Source organism: Sturnus vulgaris, chromosome 7 (assembly GCF_052056855.1).
Source record: "Sturnus vulgaris isolate bStuVul1 chromosome 7, bStuVul1.hap1, whole genome shotgun sequence".
Classification (NCBI taxonomy): domain Eukaryota; kingdom Metazoa; phylum Chordata; class Aves; order Passeriformes; family Sturnidae; genus Sturnus; species Sturnus vulgaris.
In genome coordinates, this window is record NC_142249.1 from 18,669,206 (window position 1) to 18,690,864 (window position 21,659).

The 21,659-nt window shown below is 41.0% G+C and overlaps 1 protein-coding gene across 1 annotated transcript in view; it reads left to right on the forward strand.

Annotated features, from left to right (window-relative positions):
• Positions 1-21,659, forward strand: part of LOC106861576 (titin) — a 238,036-nt gene that overhangs the window by 187,695 nt on the left and 28,682 nt on the right. Inside the window, exons 272-281 of the mRNA XM_088167962.1 lie at positions 201-488; positions 592-882; positions 978-1,265; positions 1,432-2,022; positions 2,116-2,220; positions 2,703-2,900; positions 2,986-3,282; positions 3,403-3,990; positions 4,084-4,386; positions 4,503-21,608. Coding sequence (XP_088024088.1) covers positions 201-488; positions 592-882; positions 978-1,265; positions 1,432-2,022; positions 2,116-2,220; positions 2,703-2,900; positions 2,986-3,282; positions 3,403-3,990; positions 4,084-4,386; positions 4,503-21,608 — 20,055 coding nt within the window. The remainder of the gene's footprint in view (positions 1-200; positions 489-591; positions 883-977; positions 1,266-1,431; positions 2,023-2,115; positions 2,221-2,702; positions 2,901-2,985; positions 3,283-3,402; positions 3,991-4,083; positions 4,387-4,502; positions 21,609-21,659) is intronic.

Genomic DNA, 21,659 nt, shown 5'->3' on the forward strand with positions numbered 1-21,659 from the left:
ATTAAATTGGTTCAAGAAAAGGTGTATTTGCAAATTATCTTTAAACAGGAGTCAGGACACTTACTAACATCATCATAAGCATGAGAAGTTGGTTAGTCTAGTGAAATGACTAGTAAAAAAGAAGTTTTTGTCACAGTAACTTTTATGATCGTCTTAAAGATGATGCTTTAATTACATGGGGTTTTTTCTTAAATACACAGTTCCACCTGAAGGAGAACTTGATGCAGAACTAAGGAAAGTCCTTGTGTTGCGTGCTGGGGTCACAATGAGACTTTACGTGCCAGTAAGAGGACGTCCACCTCCTAAGATTTCATGGTCTAAAGTGGGTGCCAACCTAAGAGATAGACAAGGATTAGACATCAAGTCAACTGATTTTGATACCTTCCTGCGTTGTGAAAATGTCAATAAATATGATGCTGGAAAATACGTCCTCAGTCTGGAAAACAGCTGTGGCCAAAAGTCGTACACCATTGTGGTAAAAGTACTTGGTAAGTCTTAGTGCTTTCCCCATTATAATATATTTGTTAACTTCTTAACTGTTTTTTTAAATGTTGTTACTAAATCAAATATGGTGTTGTTGTGTTTATCCAGATACTCCAGGCCCACCCATTAACCTGATTGTAAAGGACGCATCTAAAGATTCTGCCTTCATTACATGGGAACCTCCTCTAGTAGATGGGGGCAGTCCAATCACAAATTATGTTGTTGAAAAACGTGATGCAGAAAGAAAATCATGGTCCACAGTAACAACAGAATGTCCAAAGACAAGCTACAGGATAACTAACCTAGAAGAAGGCAAATCTTACTTCTTCAGAGTTTTTGCTGAAAATGAATATGGTATTGGTGATCCTTGTGAAACTCGTGATGCTGTCAAAGCTTCTGGTAGGAAAAATGAATTATTTTCACCTATTTTTTTGGTTCAAATAATCTGTATTTTTAGCTTGAATAAAAACTTACTATGCTTTTCGTCCTTCTAGAAACACCTGGGCCGGTTGTGGATCTAAAAGCTTCAGCTGTAACAAAATCCTCATGCAATTTGGTGTGGAAGAAACCTATCAGTGATGGTGGGAGCCGTATTTCTGCATATGTTGTTGAGCTCCTGACTGGTGAAGATAAATGGCAAGAAGTCATGCGGGGAAAGAACCTCCATTTTTCAATGAGAGACTTAAAAGAAGGACAAGAATACACTTTTAGAGTGAGGGCCCAAAATGATGCTGGATATGGAACTCCATCAGAGATCACAATTGTAGCAAGAGATGATGTTGGTGAGAAGCAAGATCATTAATTCAATGCTTTACTTACCCAAATTATATTTTATGCATACTATCATTACCATGTATACATAGAAATAAGACACCTTTAAAACAGCATCTTAGTTTTACCAGAGAGTTTATGCATAGTGGAATAACTGGTTTCCTTCATTTTTTACAGCGGCACCTGAGCTTGACTTAAGAGATCTACCTGATTTGTGCTATACAGCTAAAGAGGGTAGCAACTTCCGTCTTAAAATCCCTATGAAAGGCAAGCCTGTCCCAACCGTAACTTGGAAGAAAGATGAAGACCAGGCAATTACTGAGAGTGGAAGAGTTGCATTTGAATCTACAGCAGTTAACACCACCCTTGTAGTACATGACTGCCAGAAAGCTGATGCAGGAAAATACACAATAACTCTGAAGAATGTTGCTGGCAGCAAGGAAGGCACTATTTTTGTGAAAGTTGTTGGCAAACCTGGCATACCAACAGGTCCAGTGAAATTTGAAGAAGTCACAGCTGATGCCATAACCTTAAAATGGGGCCCTCCGAAAGATGATGGTGGTTCAGAAATCACTAACTATGTTCTAGAGAAGAGAGATAATGTAAACAATAAGTGGGTGACTTGTGCCTCTGCAGTCCAGAAAACCACATTTAGAGTTACGAGACTTCATGAAGGAAATGAATATACATTCAGGATCAGGGCTGAAAATAAATATGGAGTAGGGGAAGGCCTTAAATCAGAACCTGTCATTGCAAAACATCCATTTGGTAAGTATCCATTGTAATTTTTGAAATCTAAAAAATTTATTTTAGAGACGATAATAATTTTTAACATTACTGCATTTTTAAAATATTGTTTAGATGTCCCAGATGCTCCACCGCCTCCCAATATTGTTGCTGTTCGGCATGAGTCTGTAGCTTTAACTTGGACTGATCCCAGAAGAACTGGAGGTTCACCAATCACAGGTACCTCCCCCAGAACCTCCCTAGTATTTCAGTTCTTAATAGTTCTTTCACTCTGTCAAAAGGTAAAATAAAAGTAGCAGGTGTTTATGCACTAAATTCAGTGATTGATTGATTGACTTATGAATTGACTGATTTCACTGGTTTATTTCCTATTGTAAAAAAAGAAATAACTCAAATGTTGGGAAAATACTAACTGATAAACAATCTTTGCTCAGAGCCAAAATATGTAAAGAAATAAACCCATATTCACCTGTATGTGACATTACAACATTAGCATTTTGCATTTACAAACACCTCCTCATTGCAATTACATAAATCCATCATGTATGTCCACATCCATTTCTTAACCTGGTGGTCAGTGCTCCTCTTGCATAATGCGTATTGCCCGTGCAATATGGGCAGTATGCTGTTTCACAATGCTGTGAGAAATTAAGATTTCTAGAACCATCCCCCATATTTTCATCTCATCATCTATCTTCTAGGTTATCACATCGAAGTTAAAGAAAGAAATAGTCTTTTGTGGAAGAGAGCAAATACAACGCCAATAAGAATGAAAGATTTCAGAGTGACAGGGTTAACTGAAGGTCTGGAATATGAATTCAGAGTGATGGCAATCAATATGGCTGGAGTAGGTAAACCAAGTCTTCCATCTGAACCAGTTGTGGCACTTGATCCTATTGGTAAGTCATCAAGAGAATAAAGAGGAAACATCTGATATTTGAATAAGCTTTTGTTTGACTGCTATTTATTATTTTTTTCTTCTAGATCCTCCTGGGAAACCTGAAGTTATCAATGTAACCAGGAACTCAGTAACACTCATTTGGACAGAACCAAAATATGATGGCGGACATAAATTAACTGGCTATATTGTTGAAAAGCGTGATTTACCCAAAAAGACTTGGATGAAAGCTAATCACGTGAATGTTCCAGACTGTGCGTTTACTGTAACTGACCTTACTGAAGGCTGCAAATATGAATTCAGAATTAGAGCAAAGAACACTGCTGGAGCTATCAGTCCTCCATCTGAATCCACAGGAACCATAATATGCAAGGACGAGTATGGTATGTAGATGGCATTGAAAAGGTAGAATTTCACTTGAATAATTATTATCAAATCTCTTTTGGTTCTTATCCCTGTGTTCTTGTTGTAACAATCAGTATTTTTTGTCTTTGTTTTCACAGAGGCACCAAGCATTGTTCTGGATCCTACTTTGAAGGAAGGTTTAACAGTAAAAGCAGGGGAAACCATCACACTGTCTGCTATTAGTATCCGTGGCAAACCACCTCCAACTTCAGCATGGTCAAAAGCTGGAAAAGATTTTAGACCTTCAGAGCTTGTTCACATTGAAACCAAACCAACTTCTTCTACTCTAAGTGTGAAATACGCTGCCAGAAAAGATTCTGGAGAATACACAATCACTGCAACCAATCCTTTTGGCACTAAGCAGGAGACTGTACATGTGAAAGTTTTAGATATTCCAGGACCTCCAGGGCCTATTGAGATCAGCAATGTTTCAGCAGAAAAAGCAACTCTTACATGGACACCTCCTGCAGAAGATGGTGGATCACCAGTAAAATCATATGTTCTTGAAAAGAGAGAAACTAGTCGACTTCTCTGGACATTGGTTGCTGAAAACATTGAGACCTGTAGGCATGTTGTCAGCAAGCTCATTCAAGGAAATGAATATGTTTTCCGTGTCTCAGCAGTAAATCAGTATGGCAAGGGGGAACCAGTACAATCAGAACCAGTTAAAATGGTGGATAGATTTGGTATGTAGAACAAGCTATGAGATTCTAGTGTGGTTTTATTAATTTCTAAAGACTTGATTTTTTGTTTAACTGTACTTTTTTCTTCCTGAACAGGTCCTCCCGGCCCTCCTGGAAAACCAGAAGTAACAAATGTGACTAAAAATACTGTCACAGTTACCTGGAAAAGGCCAGTCGATGATGGCGGAAGTGAAATCACAGGTTACCATGTGGAGCGAAGAGAAAAGAAGGGTTTAAGATGGGTGAGAGCAACAAAGAAACCAGTTTCAGATCTTAGATGCAAAGTAACTGGTCTTCTGGAAGGAAACGAATATGAATTCCGTGTCAGTGCAGAAAATAGAGCTGGAGTTGGACCACCAAGTGATACTTCAAACTCAGTCCTTTGCAAAGATGTTGCATGTCAGTATCATGCTTTTTCTTTTTGGGGATGGGTGGGATGGGTAGGAAGCACATTCAGAGGGCATAAAAATGACTTGTGCTGTAATGTAATGTTTTATTTTTTTTTTGCTTTTCAGACCCACCAGGTCCACCTGCAAATCCAAGAGTGACTGATACCACAAAGACAAGTGCATCTTTAGCCTGGGGCAAGCCTCACTATGATGGTGGTCTTGAAATCACTGGCTATATAGTAGAGCATCAAAAAGAAGGAGAAGATGAATGGGTGAAAGACACAATAGGGACTGCTTTAAGAATCACTCAGTTTGTTGTATCTCATCTGCAGACCGGGGCCAAGTACAATTTCAGAATCTCTGCCATGAATGCTGCAGGTGTCGGTGAACCAGCAATAATTCCAAGTGTGGAAATCGTTGACCGAGAAGAGATTCCTGACTTTGAACTGGATGCTGAGCTAAGAAGAACACTTGTTGTTAGGGCTGGATTAACTATTCGGATTTTTGTACCAATTAAAGGACGTCCAACTCCAGAAGTTACATGGACAAAAGATGATGTTTCACTCAAAGGACGTGCCAGTATTGAAAATACCGATTCTTTTACACTCTTGATTGTCACAGAGTGCACCAGATATGATGCAGGAAAATATGTAATGACTCTTGAAAATGCTGCTGGTAAGAAGACTGGCTTTGTAAATGTAAAAGTCCTGGATACTCCAGGTCCACCAATAAACCTTAAACCTAGAGAAATAACCAAAGACAGCATCACCCTCCAATGGGATATGCCTCTGGTAGATGGAGGTTCACGTATAACAAACTATATTGTTGAGAAACGGGAATCAACTCGAAAGGCATATTCAACAGTCACAACCAACTGCCAGAAGTGTTCCTTCAAGATTCCTAATTTGGCTGAGGGATGTGAATACTATTTCAGAGTACTGGCTGAAAATGAGTATGGTATTGGTGAACCAGCTGAAACTACAGAACCAGTAAAAGCTTCTGAGGCCCCAGCCCCACCTGAGAGCCTTAACATTATGGATGTAACACGGAACTCAGTTAGCCTAGCTTGGCCAAAACCAGAACACGATGGTGGCAGCAAGATCACTGGGTATGTAATCGAAGCACAGAGAAAAGGAACCAACCAGTGGGCACACATCACCACTGTAAAAACTCTGGACTGTGTAGTAAAGAATCTAACTGAAAATGAAGAATATACTTTCCAGGTTATGGCAGTTAACAGTGCGGGAAGAAGCGCCCCAAGGGAAAGCAGACCAGTTATTATCAAGGAGCAAACAATGCTACCAGAGTTTGACCTTCGTGCTATTTACCAGAAAACAGTCATTGCCAAAGCTGGTGACAACATCAAGATTGAAATCCCTGTTCTTGGTCGTCCAAGGCCTACTGTGACTTGGAAGAAAGAAGACCAGATACTTAAGCAAACACAAAGGGTAAATTATGAAAATACAGCAACTGCAACCATACTGACCATCAATGAATGTGTTCGAAGTGATAGTGGTCAATATCCACTGTCAGCTAAAAATATTGTTGGAGAAGTTAGTGAAGTCATCACAGTTCAGGTTCATGACATACCTGGACCACCTACTGGACCAATCAAATTTGAAGAAATTTCATGTGATTTCCTAACATTCTCATGGGAGCCTCCTTTGAATGATGGCGGTGTACCAATAAGTAACTACGTTGTAGAAATGCGTCAGACTGACAGTACCACATGGACTGAGTTGGCAACTACCGTGATACGTACTACCTTTAAAGCCACTCGTCTTACTACAGGAGTTGAATATCAGTTCCGCGTTAAAGCTCAAAACAGATATGGAGTTGGTCCAGCCATTACTTCAGAGTCTGTAGTTGCCAACTACCCATTTAAGGTACCTGGGCCTCCTGGCACTCCTCAGGTGATTGCAGTCACCAAAGAAACCATGACCATTAGCTGGAATGAGCCAGTTACTGATGGTGGAAGCCCAATATTGGGATATCACATTGAAAGGAAAGAGCGGAACAGCATTGTTTGGCAGACTGTAAGTAAGATGTTGGTGTCAGGAAATATCTTTAAATCAACTGGACTTACCGATGGCATTGCATATGAATTCCGTGTTATAGCAGAAAATCTGGCTGGGAAGAGTAAGCCAAGCAAGCCGTCTGAGCCTGTGTTTGCCCTGGACCCAATAGATCCACCCGGTAAGCCAATACCTCTGAACATTACAAGACATGCAGTTACACTCAAGTGGACTAAACCAGAATATAATGGAGGTTTTAAGATAACTGGCTACACCGTTGAAAAAAGAGACCTTCCTAATGGCCGTTGGCTGAAGGCTAATTTCAGCAATATACTAGAGACTGAGTTCACTGTAAGTGGTTTGACTGAAGATGCTGCCTATGAATTCCGTGTCATTGCTAGGAATGCTGGCGGAGCAGTTAGTCAGCCCTCAGAGCCATCAGATGCAATCACTTGTAGAGATGACATTGAAGCACCAAGGATAAAGGTGGATGCTAAATACAAGGACACCATAGTGCTGAAAGCAGGTGAAGTTTTCAGACTTGAGGCTGATGTTTCAGGTCGCCCTCCACCAACTATGACATGGACAAAGGGAGAAAAAGAACTTGAAGATACAGCAAAATTAGAAATAAAAATAGCAGATTTCTCTACCATTCTCACCAACAAAGATTCCTCAAGAAGAGATGGTGGTGCTTATACGCTTACTGCAACAAACCCTGGTGGCTTTGCCAAGCATATCTTCAATGTTAAAGTTCTTGATAGACCTGGTCCCCCAGAAGGGCCTTTGGCTGTGTCTGAAGTCACTGCAGAAAAATGTGTGCTGTCATGGCTACCCCCACTAGATGATGGAGGAGCAAAGATTGACCATTATGTGGTTGAAAAACGTGAAACAAGTAGATTGGCATGGACATCTGTAGGTGCAGAAGTTCCAGTGACTAAACTGAAGGTTACTAAACTGTTGAAGGGCAATGAGTACGTGTTCCGAGTTATGGCTGTTAACAAATACGGAGTTGGTGAGCCTCTGGAATCAGAGCCCGTTCTTGCAGTAAATCCATATGTTCCACCTGATCCACCTAAAACACCTGAAGTTACAGCAATTACAAAGGATTCTATGGTTGTCTGTTGGGGCCATCCCAATTCTGATGGTGGGAGCCCAATAACTAACTATATTGTGGAACGTCGAGACAAGACTGGTCTACGCTGGGTGAAATGTAACAAAAGGGTTGTTACTGACTTACGTTATAAAGTGTCTGGACTGACAGAAGGCCATGAATATGAATACAGAGTCATGGCGGAAAACGCTGCTGGTGTCAGTGAGCCGAGCCCAACAAGTCCATTCTATAAAGCCTGTGATACTGTATTTAAACCTGGTCCCCCAGGTAATCCTCGTGTTTTGGATAGCAGCAAGTCCTCTATTACAATAGCATGGAACAAACCAATATATGATGGTGGTTCAGAAATCACAGGTTACATGGTTGAGATTGCACTACCTGAAGAAGATGAGTGGAAGATAGTAACTCCACCAGCTGGTCTAAAGGCCACTTCTTTTACTATCACTGACTTGAAAGAAAATCAAGAGTATAAAATACGGATATATGCTATGAACTCTGAAGGTCTTGGGGAACCTGCTCTTGTTCCTGGCACTCCAAAAGCTGAAGAAAGAATGCTACCTCCAGAGATTGAACTTGATGCAGAACTACGTAAAGTTGTAACTATTAGAGCTTGCTGTACTCTGAGACTCTTTGTCCCAATTAAAGGAAGACCAGCACCTGAAGTAAAATGGACAAGAGAACATGGGGAATCATTGGATAGGGCAAGCATTGAATCAACAAGCTCTTATACTTTACTTATTGTTGAAAATGTAAATAGATTTGATAGTGGCAAATACATATTGACAATTGAAAACAGCTCAGGTAGTAAGACAGCATTTGTGAATGTCAGAGTTCTTGATACTCCAGGGGCACCTCAAGATTTGAAAATAAAGGAAGTTACAAAATCTTCAGTTACACTAACATGGGAGCCTCCTCTCATAGATGGTGGCTCTAAAATTAAAAATTACATCGTAGAAAAGCGTGAATCAACAAGAAAAGCTTATTCAACTGTTAATGCCAATTGCCACAAGACCAGCTGGAAAGTTGATTCACTGCAAGAAGGCTGCAACTACTACTTCAGAGTCCTAGCTGAAAATGAGTATGGAATAGGCCTTCCAGTTGAAACTTCAGAATCCATAAAAGTATCAGAAAGACCACTTCCACCAGGGAAAATAACTTTGTTGGATGTGACAAGAAATAGCGTAACCTTATCTTGGGAAAAGCCTGAACATGATGGTGGTAGCAGAATTCTGGGCTATATTGTAGAAATGCAAAGCAAAGGCAGTGAAAAGTGGTCAACCTGTGCTACAGTAAAAGTTACTGAAGCCACCATCACAGGATTGATCCAAGGTGAAGAATACACCTTCCGTGTTTCAGCTCAGAATGAGAAAGGTATCAGTGATCCTCGCCAGCTGGGTATACCAGTTGTTGCAAAAGATCTCGTGATCCCACCAGCTTTCAAACTGCTGTTTACCACCTTCAGTGTTCTAGCAGGAGAGGACTTAAAGGTTGATGTTCCTTTTGTTGGTAGACCCAAACCGGCAGTGTCTTGGCATAAAGACAATGTGGCATTGAAGCAGACTACAAGAGTAAATGCAGAAAGCGCAGAAAACAACACAGTGTTAACAATAAAAGAAGCATGCAAAGAAGATGTGGGAACATATTTAGTTAAACTTACAAACTCTGCTGGTGAAGCAACTGAGACACTAAATATTGTTGTCCTTGACAAACCAGGACCTCCAACTGGACCAGTAAAAGTAGATGAAGTAACAGCAGATAGTATTACCATATCCTGGGAACCACCCAAGTATGATGGTGGTAGCTCTATCAATAATTACATTGTAGAAAAAAGAGATACTTCCACCACCACTTGGCACATGGTGTCAGCTACTGTTGCAAGAACAACTATAAAAGCATGTCGCTTAAAGACTGGCTGTGAATATCAGTTCAGAATCGCAGCTGAGAACAGATACGGGAAGAGTACGTATCTCACCTCAGAGTCAATAATAGCCCAATATCCATTTAAAGTTCCTGGTCCACCTGGAACTCCTTTTGTAACAAATATCTCAAAAGACAGCATGGTGGTACAATGGCATGAACCAGTCAATGATGGCGGTAGCAGGATCATTGGTTATCACTTGGAGCGCAAAGAAAGAAACAGCATTCTGTGGGCTAAACTGAATAAAACACCTCTTCCAGATACCAAATTTAAGACAACTGGCCTTGAAGAAGGTCTTGAATATGAATTCAGAGTCTATGCAGAAAACATTGTGGGAATTGGAAAGGCAAGTAGAGCATCTGAATGCTATACTGCACGTGACCCATGTGACCCTCCAGGTCGTCCAGAACCTATAATTGTCACAAGAAGCTCAGTAACACTCCAGTGGAAGAAACCTATGTATGATGGTGGAAGTAAAATTACAGGCTATGTTGTTGAAAAGAAGGAATTACCTGATGGCCGTTGGATGAAAGCAAGCTTTACAAATGTCATTGATACTCAGTTTGAAGTAACTGGTCTAGTCGAAAACCAGAGATATGAGTTTCGTGTTATAGCACGAAATGCTGCAGGTGTTTTCAGTGAGCCATCTGAGAGTTCAGGGGCAATTACAGCAAGAGATGAAGTAGAACCACCTCAAATCAGTATGGATCCAAAATTCAGAGACACTATTGTAGTGCATGCTGGTGAGTCATTCAAGCTTGATGCTGATGTTCATGGAAAACCAATACCTTCCATTCAGTGGTTAAAAGGTGATCGTGAGCTGACAAGCACCGCTCATATGGAAATAAAAACTACTGATTTTGCAACAAGCCTCAGTGTGAAGGAAGCTACAAGAGTTGACAGTGGGCAATATGTACTACTGGCAAAGAATGTTGCAGGTGAAAAGAAGGTTCCTGTTAATGTCAAAGTTCTTGATAGACCTGGACCTCCAGAAGGACCTGTTGAGATTACAGGTGTTACAGCTGAAAAATGCATACTGTCATGGAAACCTCCACTACAGGATGGTGGTAGCGATATTTCACACTATGTCGTAGAAAAAAGGGAAACCAGTCGCTTGGTGTGGACTGTTGTTGACTCAAATGTGCAAACTCTGAATTGCAAAGTTACAAAACTTCTAGAAGGAAATGAGTATGTTTTCCGCATCATGGCAGTAAATAAATACGGCGTTGGTGAACCTCTTGAGTCAGACCCAGTAGTTGCAAAGAACCCATTTGTTGTGCCACTTCCTCCAAAGGCTCCAGAAGTCACAGCAGTTACCAAGGATTCTATGATAGTTGTATGGGAAAGACCAGCCTCGGATGGAGGCAGTGAAATCCTGGGCTACGTCCTTGAAAAAAGAGATAAGGAAGGTATTCGCTGGACAAGATGTAACAAACGCCTGATAAGTGAACTGCGATACAGAGTGACTGGTCTTATAGAAAACCATGATTATGAATACAGAGTTTCAGCTGAAAACGCTGCTGGTCTTAGTGAACCAAGTCCACCTTCTACTTACTACAAAGCGTGTGATCCTATTTACAAGCCAGGTCCACCCAATAATCCTAAAGTTACAGATGTTACAAGATCTTCAGTTTTTCTTTCATGGGGTAAACCTATATATGATGGTGGCTCTGAAATTCAGGGATACATTGTGGAAAAATGTGATGTAAGTGATGGTGAATGGGCAATTTGTACCCCTCCAACTGGAATTAAGAATACACACATGGAAGTAGAAAAATTAGTAGAAAAACATGAATACAAATTCCGCATATGTGCAGTTAATAAAGCAGGAGTTGGAGAGCATGCAGATGTTCCTGGTTCTGTTATTGTAGAAGAGAAGATGGAGCCACCAGACCTTGACCTAGACATGGAATTAAGGAAGATTGTAAATGTGAGAGCAGGAGGTTCCTTAAGACTGTTTGTTCCCATCAGAGGTCGTCCAACACCTGAAGTAAAATGGGGTAAAGTGGATGGTGACATCAGAGAAGCAGCTATTATTGATACCACTAGTAGCTTTACTTCCCTTGTTCTAGATAACGTTAACAGATTTGATAGCGGAAAGTATACTCTGACCTTGGAAAACAGCAGTGGAACAAAGTCTGCCTTTGTCAGTGTAAGAGTACTGGATACCCCAAGTGCACCTGTTAATTTACAAATCAGAGAGATCACTAAAGACTCTGTTTCACTTTCATGGGAGCCTCCTCTCTTGGATGGTGGAGCAAAAATAAAGAATTACATTATTGAAAAGCGTGAAGCAACAAGAAAGGCATATGCAGCTGTTGTAACAAACTGCCACAAGACTTCATGGAAAGTAGATCAACTTCAGGAGGGCTGCTATTACTTCTTCAGAATCTCTGCTGAGAATGAATATGGAATTGGCCTACCTGCAGAAACCAGTGACCCAATTAAAGTTGCTGAAGTTCCACAGCCTCCTGGGAAAATAACAGTGGATGATGTCACAAGAAACAGTGTCTCACTAAGCTGGACAAAACCTGAACATGATGGTGGTAGCAAAATCATACAATATATTGTTGAAATGCAAGCAAAGGGTAGTGAGAAGTGGTCGGAGTGTGCTCGTGTTAAAACACTTGAGGCAGTTGTTACTAATTTAACTCAAGGGGAAGAATATCTTTTTAGAGTAATGGCTGTAAATGAAAAGGGCAAGAGTGATCCTAGAGCACTTGCAGTTCCAATAGTCGCCAAAGACCTGGTGATTGAACCTGATGTAAGACCTGCTTTCCACAGTTACAGTGTTCAGGTGGGACAGGACCTGAAAGTAGAAATACCAATTGCAGGTCGACCTAAACCAACTGTTACCTGGGTTAAAGATGGCCAGCCATTAAGGCAGACAACAAGAGTCAATGTTAGCGATTCAACTGATCTCACTATATTGAGTATTAAGGAAACTAGCAAAGAAGACAGTGGCACTTATGAAATCACTGTGGCTAATGTTGTTGGGCAAAAGTCTGCCTCTGTTGAAATTATTACTCTAGACAAACCTGACCCGCCAGTCGGACCTGTGAAGTTTGATGAAATAAGTGCAGAAAGTATTACCCTGTCATGGAATCCCCCAGTGTACACAGGTGGCTGCCAAATCACCAACTATGTTGTTCACAAGAGAGATACAACGACAACTGTATGGGAAACAGTTTCGGCTACTGTTGCAAGAACTACACTGAAGGTGACTAAACTGAAAACTGGTTCGGAATACCAGTTCAGAATATTTGCTGAGAACAGGTATGGGCAGAGTTTTGCATTGGAATCTGCACCGGTTGTAGCACAGTATCCCTATAAGGAACCAGGACCTCCTGGCACACCATTTGTGACAACAGTTACAAAAGACTCCATGGTTGTACAGTGGCATGAACCAGTAAATGATGGTGGCAGTAAAGTGTTGGGTTACCATCTTGAGAGAAAGGAGAAAAACAGCATTCTATGGACTAAAGTAAACAAGACTATTATTCAGGACACAAGTTTTAAGACAAATAACCTTGAAGAAGGAATTGAATATGAGTTTCGAGTTTCTGCAGAAAATATTGTTGGTGTAGGCAGAACAAGTAAAGTTTCTGAATGCTATGTAGCTCGTGATCCATGTGATCCTCCCGGTCGCCCAGAACCTATAATAATAAAAAGAAGCTCTATTACTCTACAGTGGACCAAACCAGAATATGATGGTGGAAGTAAGGTTACTGGTTATATTGTAGAGAAACGTGACTTACCAGATGGTCGCTGGATGAAAGCGAGCTTCACAAATGTCATTGAAACTCAGTTCACCGTAACGGGACTTACTGAAGACCAAAGATATGAATTTAGAGTAATTGCAAAGAATGCTGCAGGTACAATAAGCAAACCTTCTGACAGTACAGGACCAATAACAGCAAGGGACGAAGTTGAACTTCCACGAATTTCAATGGATCCGAAGTACAAAGAAACTATTGTTGTAAATGCTGGTGAAACATTCAGACTTGAGGCTGATGTTCATGGAAAGCCACTACCGACCATTAAGTGGTACAAAGGAGATAAAGAGCTTGAGGACACTGCTAGGTATGAAATAAAGAACACAGATTTCAATGCATTAATAATTGTAAAAGATGCTATTAGAGTTGATGGTGGACAGTACATTCTAGAAGCCGCTAATGTTGCAGGAACAAAGACAGTAACAGTAAACGTTAAAGTCTTGGACAGGCCAGGACCTCCAGAGGGCCCAGTCCAAGTGACAGGAGTTACAGCTGAAAAATGTGCACTGGCATGGGGTCCTCCTCTTCATGATGGTGGCAGTGATATTTCTCATTACATTGTGGAGAAGAGAGAAACTAGCCGCCTGGCATGGACTGTGGTTGCTTCCGAAGTTTTACCTACAATGCTGAAAGTAACAAAACTCTTGGAAGGAAATGAATACATTTTCCGTATCATGGCAGTTAACAAATATGGAGTTGGTGAGCCATTAGAATCTGTGCCAGTAATGATGAGAAATCCATTTGTGGTTCCTGGACCACCAAAAGCCTTGGAAATCACCAACATAACAAAGGATTCTATGACTGTCTGCTGGACCAGACCAGATAGTGATGGAGGTAGTGAAATCGTAGGTTACATTGTAGAAAAGAGAGACCGAGCAGGCATCAGATGGATAAAATGCAATAAACGCCGCATTACAGATTTGCGATTAAGAGTTACAGGCTTAACAGAGGATCATGAATATGAATTCAGAGTTTCTGCTGAAAATGCTGCTGGAGTTGGTGAACCAAGCCAAGTTTCTCCCTACTTCAAAGCTTGTGACCCGATGTTCAAGCCTGGCCCACCTACAAATGCCCATGTTGTGGATACCACCAAAAGTTCAGTTACACTTGGTTGGAGTAAACCTATTTATGATGGTGGTTGTGAAATCCAGGGATACCTTGTTGAAATCTGTAAAGCAGATGAAGATGAATGGTCGCTTGTTACTCCACAGACAGGTATACGTGCCACTCGATTTGAGATCAAAAAGCTTACTGAACATCAAGAATACAAACTACGAGTGTGTGCTCTCAACAAGATTGGTGTGGGAGAGGCTGCATCAGTTCCTGGTACTGTTAAACCAGAAGACAAACTTGAAGCTCCAGAACTTGATATTGATTCAGAGCTAAGGAAAGGGATAGTGGTAAGAGCTGGTGGGTCTGCTAGGATTCACATACCATTCAGGGGACGACCAACACCTGATATCACATGGTCCCGAGAAGAAGGTGAATTCTCAGAAAAAGTTCAGATTGATAAAGGCACAAACTACACGCAACTTTCAATTGACAACTGTGATAGAAATGATGCTGGAAAGTATATTCTTAAGCTAGAGAACAGCAGTGGTTCTAAATCTGCATTTGTTACAGTGAAAGTCTTGGACACGCCAGGACCTCCACAAAACTTAGTGGTAAAGGATATAAAGAAGGATTCTGCTGTATTATCTTGGGAGCCACCAATTATTGACGGTGGTGCAAAGGTAAAGAACTACGTAATAGACAAGCGTGAGTCAACCAGGAAGGCATTTGCAAATGTAAGTGCTAAGTGTGCCAAGACAAGTTTTAAAGTTGAAAATCTTACAGAAGGAGCAATTTATTACTTCAGAGTTATGGCTGAAAATGAATATGGAATTGGTGTTCCAGTTGAAACCAGAGATGCTGTCAAAGCCTCAGAGCCACCTCTGCCTCCTGGGAAAGTAACACTCACTGATGTGACTCAGAGAAGTGCATCACTTACGTGGGAAAAACCTGAACATGATGGAGGTAGCAGAATTTTGGGATACCTTGTTGAAATGTTGCCTAAAGGAACAGAAAAATGGAGTGTTGTTAGTGAGACCAAAACATGTAATGCAGAGGTATCTGGTTTGAGTCCAGGACAGGAATATCAATTCCGTGTGATTGCCTACAATGAAAAAGGCAAAAGTGATCCCAGAGCACTTGGAATTCCTGTGATAGCTAAAGACTTGACTATTGAGCCAAGTTTCAAACTGATGTTTAATACATTTAGTGTACAAGCTGGAGAAGATCTGAAGGTAGAAGTACCATTTATAGGTAGGCCCAAACCTACTATTACTTGGACAAAAGATGAGCAGCCCCTGAAACAGACGACCAGATTAAATATTCAGAATACGTCAACATCAACTATTTTACATATTAAAGAAAGCAACAGGGAAGACTTTGGTAAATATACAGTAACAGCAACAAATGCAGCAGGTACAGCAACAGAGCACCTAAGCATAATTGTACTGGAAAAGCCTGGCCCACCACGAGGACCTGTCCGCTTTGATGAAATTAGTGCCGACTTTGTTGTTTTATCATGGGATCCACCTGATTATACTGGTGGCTGCCAGATAAGCAACTATATAGTAGAAAAGCGTGACACAAGCACTACCACATGGAACATTGTGTCAGCAACTGTTGCAAGAACAACCATCAAGGCAACAAGGCTTAAAACAGGTTCTGAATACCAGTTCAGGATTTCTGCTGAAAATAGATATGGAAAGAGTTCTCCTTTGGCTTCTAAATCAGTTGTTGTGCAATACCCCTACAAGGTGCCTGGACCACCTGGAACTCCATTTGTTACAGCAGCTTCCAAGGACCATATGATTGTACAATGGCATGAACCAGTTAATGATGGAGGAAGCAAAGTTCTTGGCTACCATCTTGAGCGTAAAGATAAGAACAGCATTCTTTGGACAAAACAGAACAAGTCACTTATTGTGGACACCAAATATAAAACAGATGGCCTTGAAGAAGGTCTTGAATATGAGTTCAGAGTTTCTGCTGAAAACATTGTTGGCATTGGCAAAGTCAGCAAAGTATCAGAACTTTATGTTGCCCGAGATCCTTGTGACCCACCTGGCCGTCCAGAGGCCATCGTTGTTACAAGAAGTAATATCACACTGAAGTGGAAAAAGCCAGAATATGATGGTGGAAGCAAAATAACTGGTTATATTGTAGAAAAGAAAGAACTGCCAGATGGTCGCTGGATGAAAGCCAGCTTTACAAATGTTTTAGAAACAGAATTTACAGTAAGTGGTCTTGTTGAAAACCAACGATATGAATTCAGAGTAATTGCAAGAAATGCAGCAGGTTGCTTGAGTGAACCATCTGAAAGTACAGGGCCTATTACTGCCAGAGATGAAATTGAAGCACCAGGAGCTTCAATGGATCCTAAATACAGAGATGTCATTGTTGTTCGTGCTGGAGAAACCTTTGTTCTTGAAGCTGATATCCATGGCAAACCTGTTCCTGACATTACATGGTCAAAAGATGGTAAAGACCTTGAAGAAACAACTGCAAGAATGGAAATTAAGTCTACCATTGAGAAAACAATTCTCACTGTCAAAGACTGTGTAAGAGTAGATGGAGGTCACTATACTCTTAATCTCAAAAATGTTGGTGGCACCAAATCTATACCAATCACTGTAAAAGTGCTTGACAGACCAGGACCTCCAGAAGGGCCTTTGAACGTTACAGGTGTCACTGCAGAAAAATGCTACTTGTCATGGTCTCCACCTTTACATGATGGTGGTTCTAGTATCTCACATTATATCATTGAGAAGAGAGAGACGAGTAGGCTTTCATGGACACAAGTAGCAACAGACGTACAGGCTCTTAACCACAAAGTAACCAAACTCCTTCCTGGCAATGAATATATTTTCCGTGTAATGGCAGTGAATAAATACGGAGTTGGAGAGCCCTTGGAATCTGAGCCAGTTGTGGCTCGTAATCCATACAAACCCCCTGGTCCTCCTTCAACACCTGAAGTTTCAGCAATCACAAAAGATTCTATGGTGGTAACATGGGGTCGCCCAGAAGATAATGGGGGAGCTGAAATTGAAGGTTACATACTTGAAAAACGAGACAAAGATGGTATCCGGTGGACCAAATGCAATAAGAAAAGGCTGACCGACTTGCGATTCAGAGTAACAGGTCTAACTGATGGGCATTTCTATGAATTTAGAGTGTCTGCTGAAAATGCTGCAGGGGTAGGGGAACCCAGTGAGCCATCCATTTTCTATCGTGCCTGTGATGTATTATATCCACCAGGTCCACCTAGCAATCCAAAGGTTACAGATACTTCCAGGTCATCAGTTTCCCTTGCCTGGAGTAAGCCCATTTATGATGGTGGTGCTCCTGTTAAAGGATATGTAGTAGAAGTAAAAGAAGCTGCTGCTGATGAATGGACTACCTGCACCCCACCAACAGGCCTACAAGCAAAACAGTTCACTGTGACAAAATTAAAAGAGAACCACGAGTATAACTTCCGCATCTGTGCCATCAACTCAGAAGGTGTAGGAGAGCCTGCGACTATACCTGGTGCAGTCTTAGCAGAGGACAAGATTGAACCTCCTGAAATTGAACTTGATGCAGATCTCAGAAAAGTAGTCACTGTACGTGCCAGTGGTACTTTACGCCTGTTTGTCACCATCAAAGGAAGACCAGAACCTGAAGTTAAATGGGAGAAAGCAGAAGGAAAAATTAGTGAGCGAGCTCAGATTGAAGTCACCAGTTCCTACACAATGCTGGTCATTGACAATGTCAATAGATTTGATAGTGGTAGATATAATCTTACTTTAGAGAACAACAGTGGCAAAAAATCAGCTTTTGTTAATGTCAGAGTGCTTGATACACCTAGTGCACCTCTAAACCTGACAATCAGAGAAGTGAAAAAAGATTTTGTAACTTTAGCCTGGGAAGCACCGCTTATTGATGGCGGAGCTAAAATTACCAACTATGTAGTTGAAAAGCGAGAATCCACGAGAAAGGCATATGCCACGGTTACAAGCAACTGTACTAAGAATTCCTTCAAGATTACTCAACTACAAGAAGGATGTAGTTATTACTTCCGTGTTTTAGCTGTTAATGAGTATGGGGCTGGTTTGCCAGCAGAAACTGCTGATCCAGTTAAGGTGTCTGAGCCACCTTCTCCACCTCCAAAGGTCATTCTTGTTGACGTGACTCGCAATTCTGCTTCACTTAAATGGGAAAAGCCAGAGAGTGATGGTGGTAGTAAAATTACTGGTTATATAGTAGAAATGCAGACTAAAGGAAGTGTAAAATGGAGTGCTTGTACACAGGTGAAAACACTGGAAGCAACAATAACAGGTTTAAGTATGGGAGAAGAGTACAGTTTCAGGGTTATTGCTGTTAATGAAAAAGGAAAAAGTGATCCAAGAGAACTTGGTGTCCCAGTCATTGCAAAAGATATTGAAATCCAGCCATCTGTTGAGCTCCTTTTTAACACATTCACGGTGAAAGCTGGAGATGATCTTAAGATTGACATTCCATTCAGAGGGCGACCTCTTCCAACTGTTAGCTGGCAGAAGGATGGAAATCCCTTAAAACAGACAACCAGGGTAAATGTTCAGACATCAAAGACTTTAACTTCACTGTCGATCAAGGAAGCTACAAATGAAGATCTGGGACATTATGAATTGCATCTTTCAAATACTGCTGGATCAACAACAGTTTCTCTAACTGTAGTTGTCCTTGACAGACCAGGACCACCAACTGATGTTAAAATTGATGAGGTTAGTGCTGATAGTGTAACTCTGTCTTGGAAACCTCCAGCATATGATGGTGGATGTCATATTAGCAATTACATTGTGGAGAAGAGAGATACTACCACAACAACATGGGAGGTTGTATCTGCAGCAGTTGCAAGAACATCAATTAAAGTATCTCGACTCGTCACTGGATCTGAATATCAGTTCCGTGTTTGTGCAGAAAACCGCTATGGGAAAAGCACTTATACTAATTCTCCTTCTGTTGTGGCAGAGTATCCATTTAAGCCTCCAGGTCCACCTGGAACACCTCGTGTGGCACATGCAACTAAATCTTTCATGATTGTAACTTGGCAGGTACCAGTTAATGATGGAGGTAGTGTAGTTCTAGGATACCACTTGGAACATAAAGAAAGAAGCAGCATTCTTTGGACAAAAGTCAACAAGAGCCTCATAACTGATACACAAATGAAAGTTACAGGTCTTGATGAAGGACTGATGTATGAATATCGTGTATATGCAGAAAACATTGCTGGAATAGGCAAATGCAGCAAAGCATGTGAACCAGTTGCTGCAAGAGATCCATGTGATCCTCCTGGTCAACCAGAAGTTACTAATATTACAAGAACATCTGTCTCATTGAAGTGGACTAAACCAGAATACGATGGTGGAGCTAAAGTAACAGGATATATTATTGAACGCCGAGAACTACCAGATGGTCGTTGGCTAAAATGTAATTTTACTAATGTGCAAGAAACATACTTTGATGTAGGTGGACTTACAGAAGACCAACGTTATGAATTCCATGTTATTGCAAAGAATGCTGCTGGACTCTTTAGTCAGCCATCTGAATCAACTGGACCTGTGACTGTGAAAGATGATATAGAGGCTCCAAGAATTATGATGGATGCCAAATTCAGGGATACTGTAGTTGTGAAAGCTGGAGAAGTGTTTAAAGTCAATGCTGATGTTGCAGGACGGCCAATACCAGTGATTTCATGGACAAAGGATGGCAAGGAGCTCGAAGGAAAAGCTCGAGTTGAAATCATCTCAACAGATTACACTACTGCAATAACCATTAAGGACTGTATCCGAGGTGATTCAGGACAGTATGTACTAACATTACAGAATGTTGCAGGAACAAAATCTTTGACAATTAATTGCAAAGTACTTGATAGACCTGGTCCACCTGCAGGTCCATTAGAAATAAATGGTCTTACTGCTGAAAAGTGCCATCTATCATGGGGACCCCCTCAAGAAAACGGTGGTGCAGATATTGATCATTATATTGTGGAAAAACGTGAGACCAGCAGAATTGCATGGACACTTTGTGAAGGAGAGCTTAAAACAACATCTTGTAAAGTGACAAAATTACTGAAGGGTAATGAGTATATTTTCAGAGTGATGGGAGTTAACAAATACGGTGTTGGTGAGCCTCTAGAAAGTGTTGCTGTCAAAGCCCTTGACCCATTTACAATTCCAAGCCCACCTACATCTTTAGAGATCACCAGTGTGAGCAAAGATTCAATAACTCTGTGCTGGGCAAGACCTGAGTCTGATGGAGGCAATGAGATCTCTGGCTATGTAATTGAAAGGCGTGAGAAAACCAGCCTAAGATGGATTCGTGTAAACAAAAAGCCAGTTTATGATTTAAGAGTGAAATCATCAGGTCTGCGTGAGGGATGTGAATATGAATTCCGGGTTTATGCAGAAAATGCTGCTGGCCTCAGTCTCCCAAGTGAAACCACACCATTGATTAAGGCAGAAGATCCAATCTTCTTGCCATCACCCCCATCTAAACCTAAGATTATGGATTCTACAAGGTCAAATATCACAATTGGTTGGACAAAGCCACTGTTTGATGGAGGAGCTCCAGTAACAGGATACACAGTTGAATACAAGAAAACTGATGAAACTGACTGGACAACAGCTATTCAGAATTTAAGAGGCACAGAATATACTATAACTGGATTAACATCAGGCTCTGAGTATGTTTTTAGAGTGAAATCCATTAACAAAATGGGTGTCAGTGAACCAAGTGATGTCTCAGAACCTCAAGTGGCAAAAGAAAGAGAGGAAGAACCTGCCTTTGAAATTGACAGTGAAATGCGGAAGACTTTAATTGTAAAGGCTGGTGGATCATTCACAATGACTGTTCCTTTCAGAGGCAAACCAGTCCCAAATGTAACATGGAACAAACCAGACACTGATCTCCGTACACGTGCAAGCATTGACACTTCAAGTAATTGTACATCTCTTACTATTGAAAAAGCAACAAGAAATGATTCTGGAAAATACACATTAACACTGCAAAACATCCTGAACACTACCGCCTTGACTTTAATTGTCAAAGTTCTTGATACACCTGGTCCACCATCTAATATTGCAACAAAAGATGTAACTAAAGAATCTGCTGTGTTATCTTGGGATGTTCCTGAAAATGATGGTGGAGCACCTGTAAAGAACTATGTAATTGAAAAACGAGAAGCTAGCAAAAAGGCGTGGGTCACTGTGACAAACAACTGTCATCGCCTGTCCTACAAAGTGACTGGTTTGCAAGAAGGTGCCATTTACTACTTCCGTGTCTCTGGAGAAAATGAATATGGTGTTGGAGTGCCTTCTGAGACCAAAGAGGGAACAAAAATAACAGGTATGTTCTACTATGAAAAAAATTGTTAATACTTAAAATGATACGTGTTTT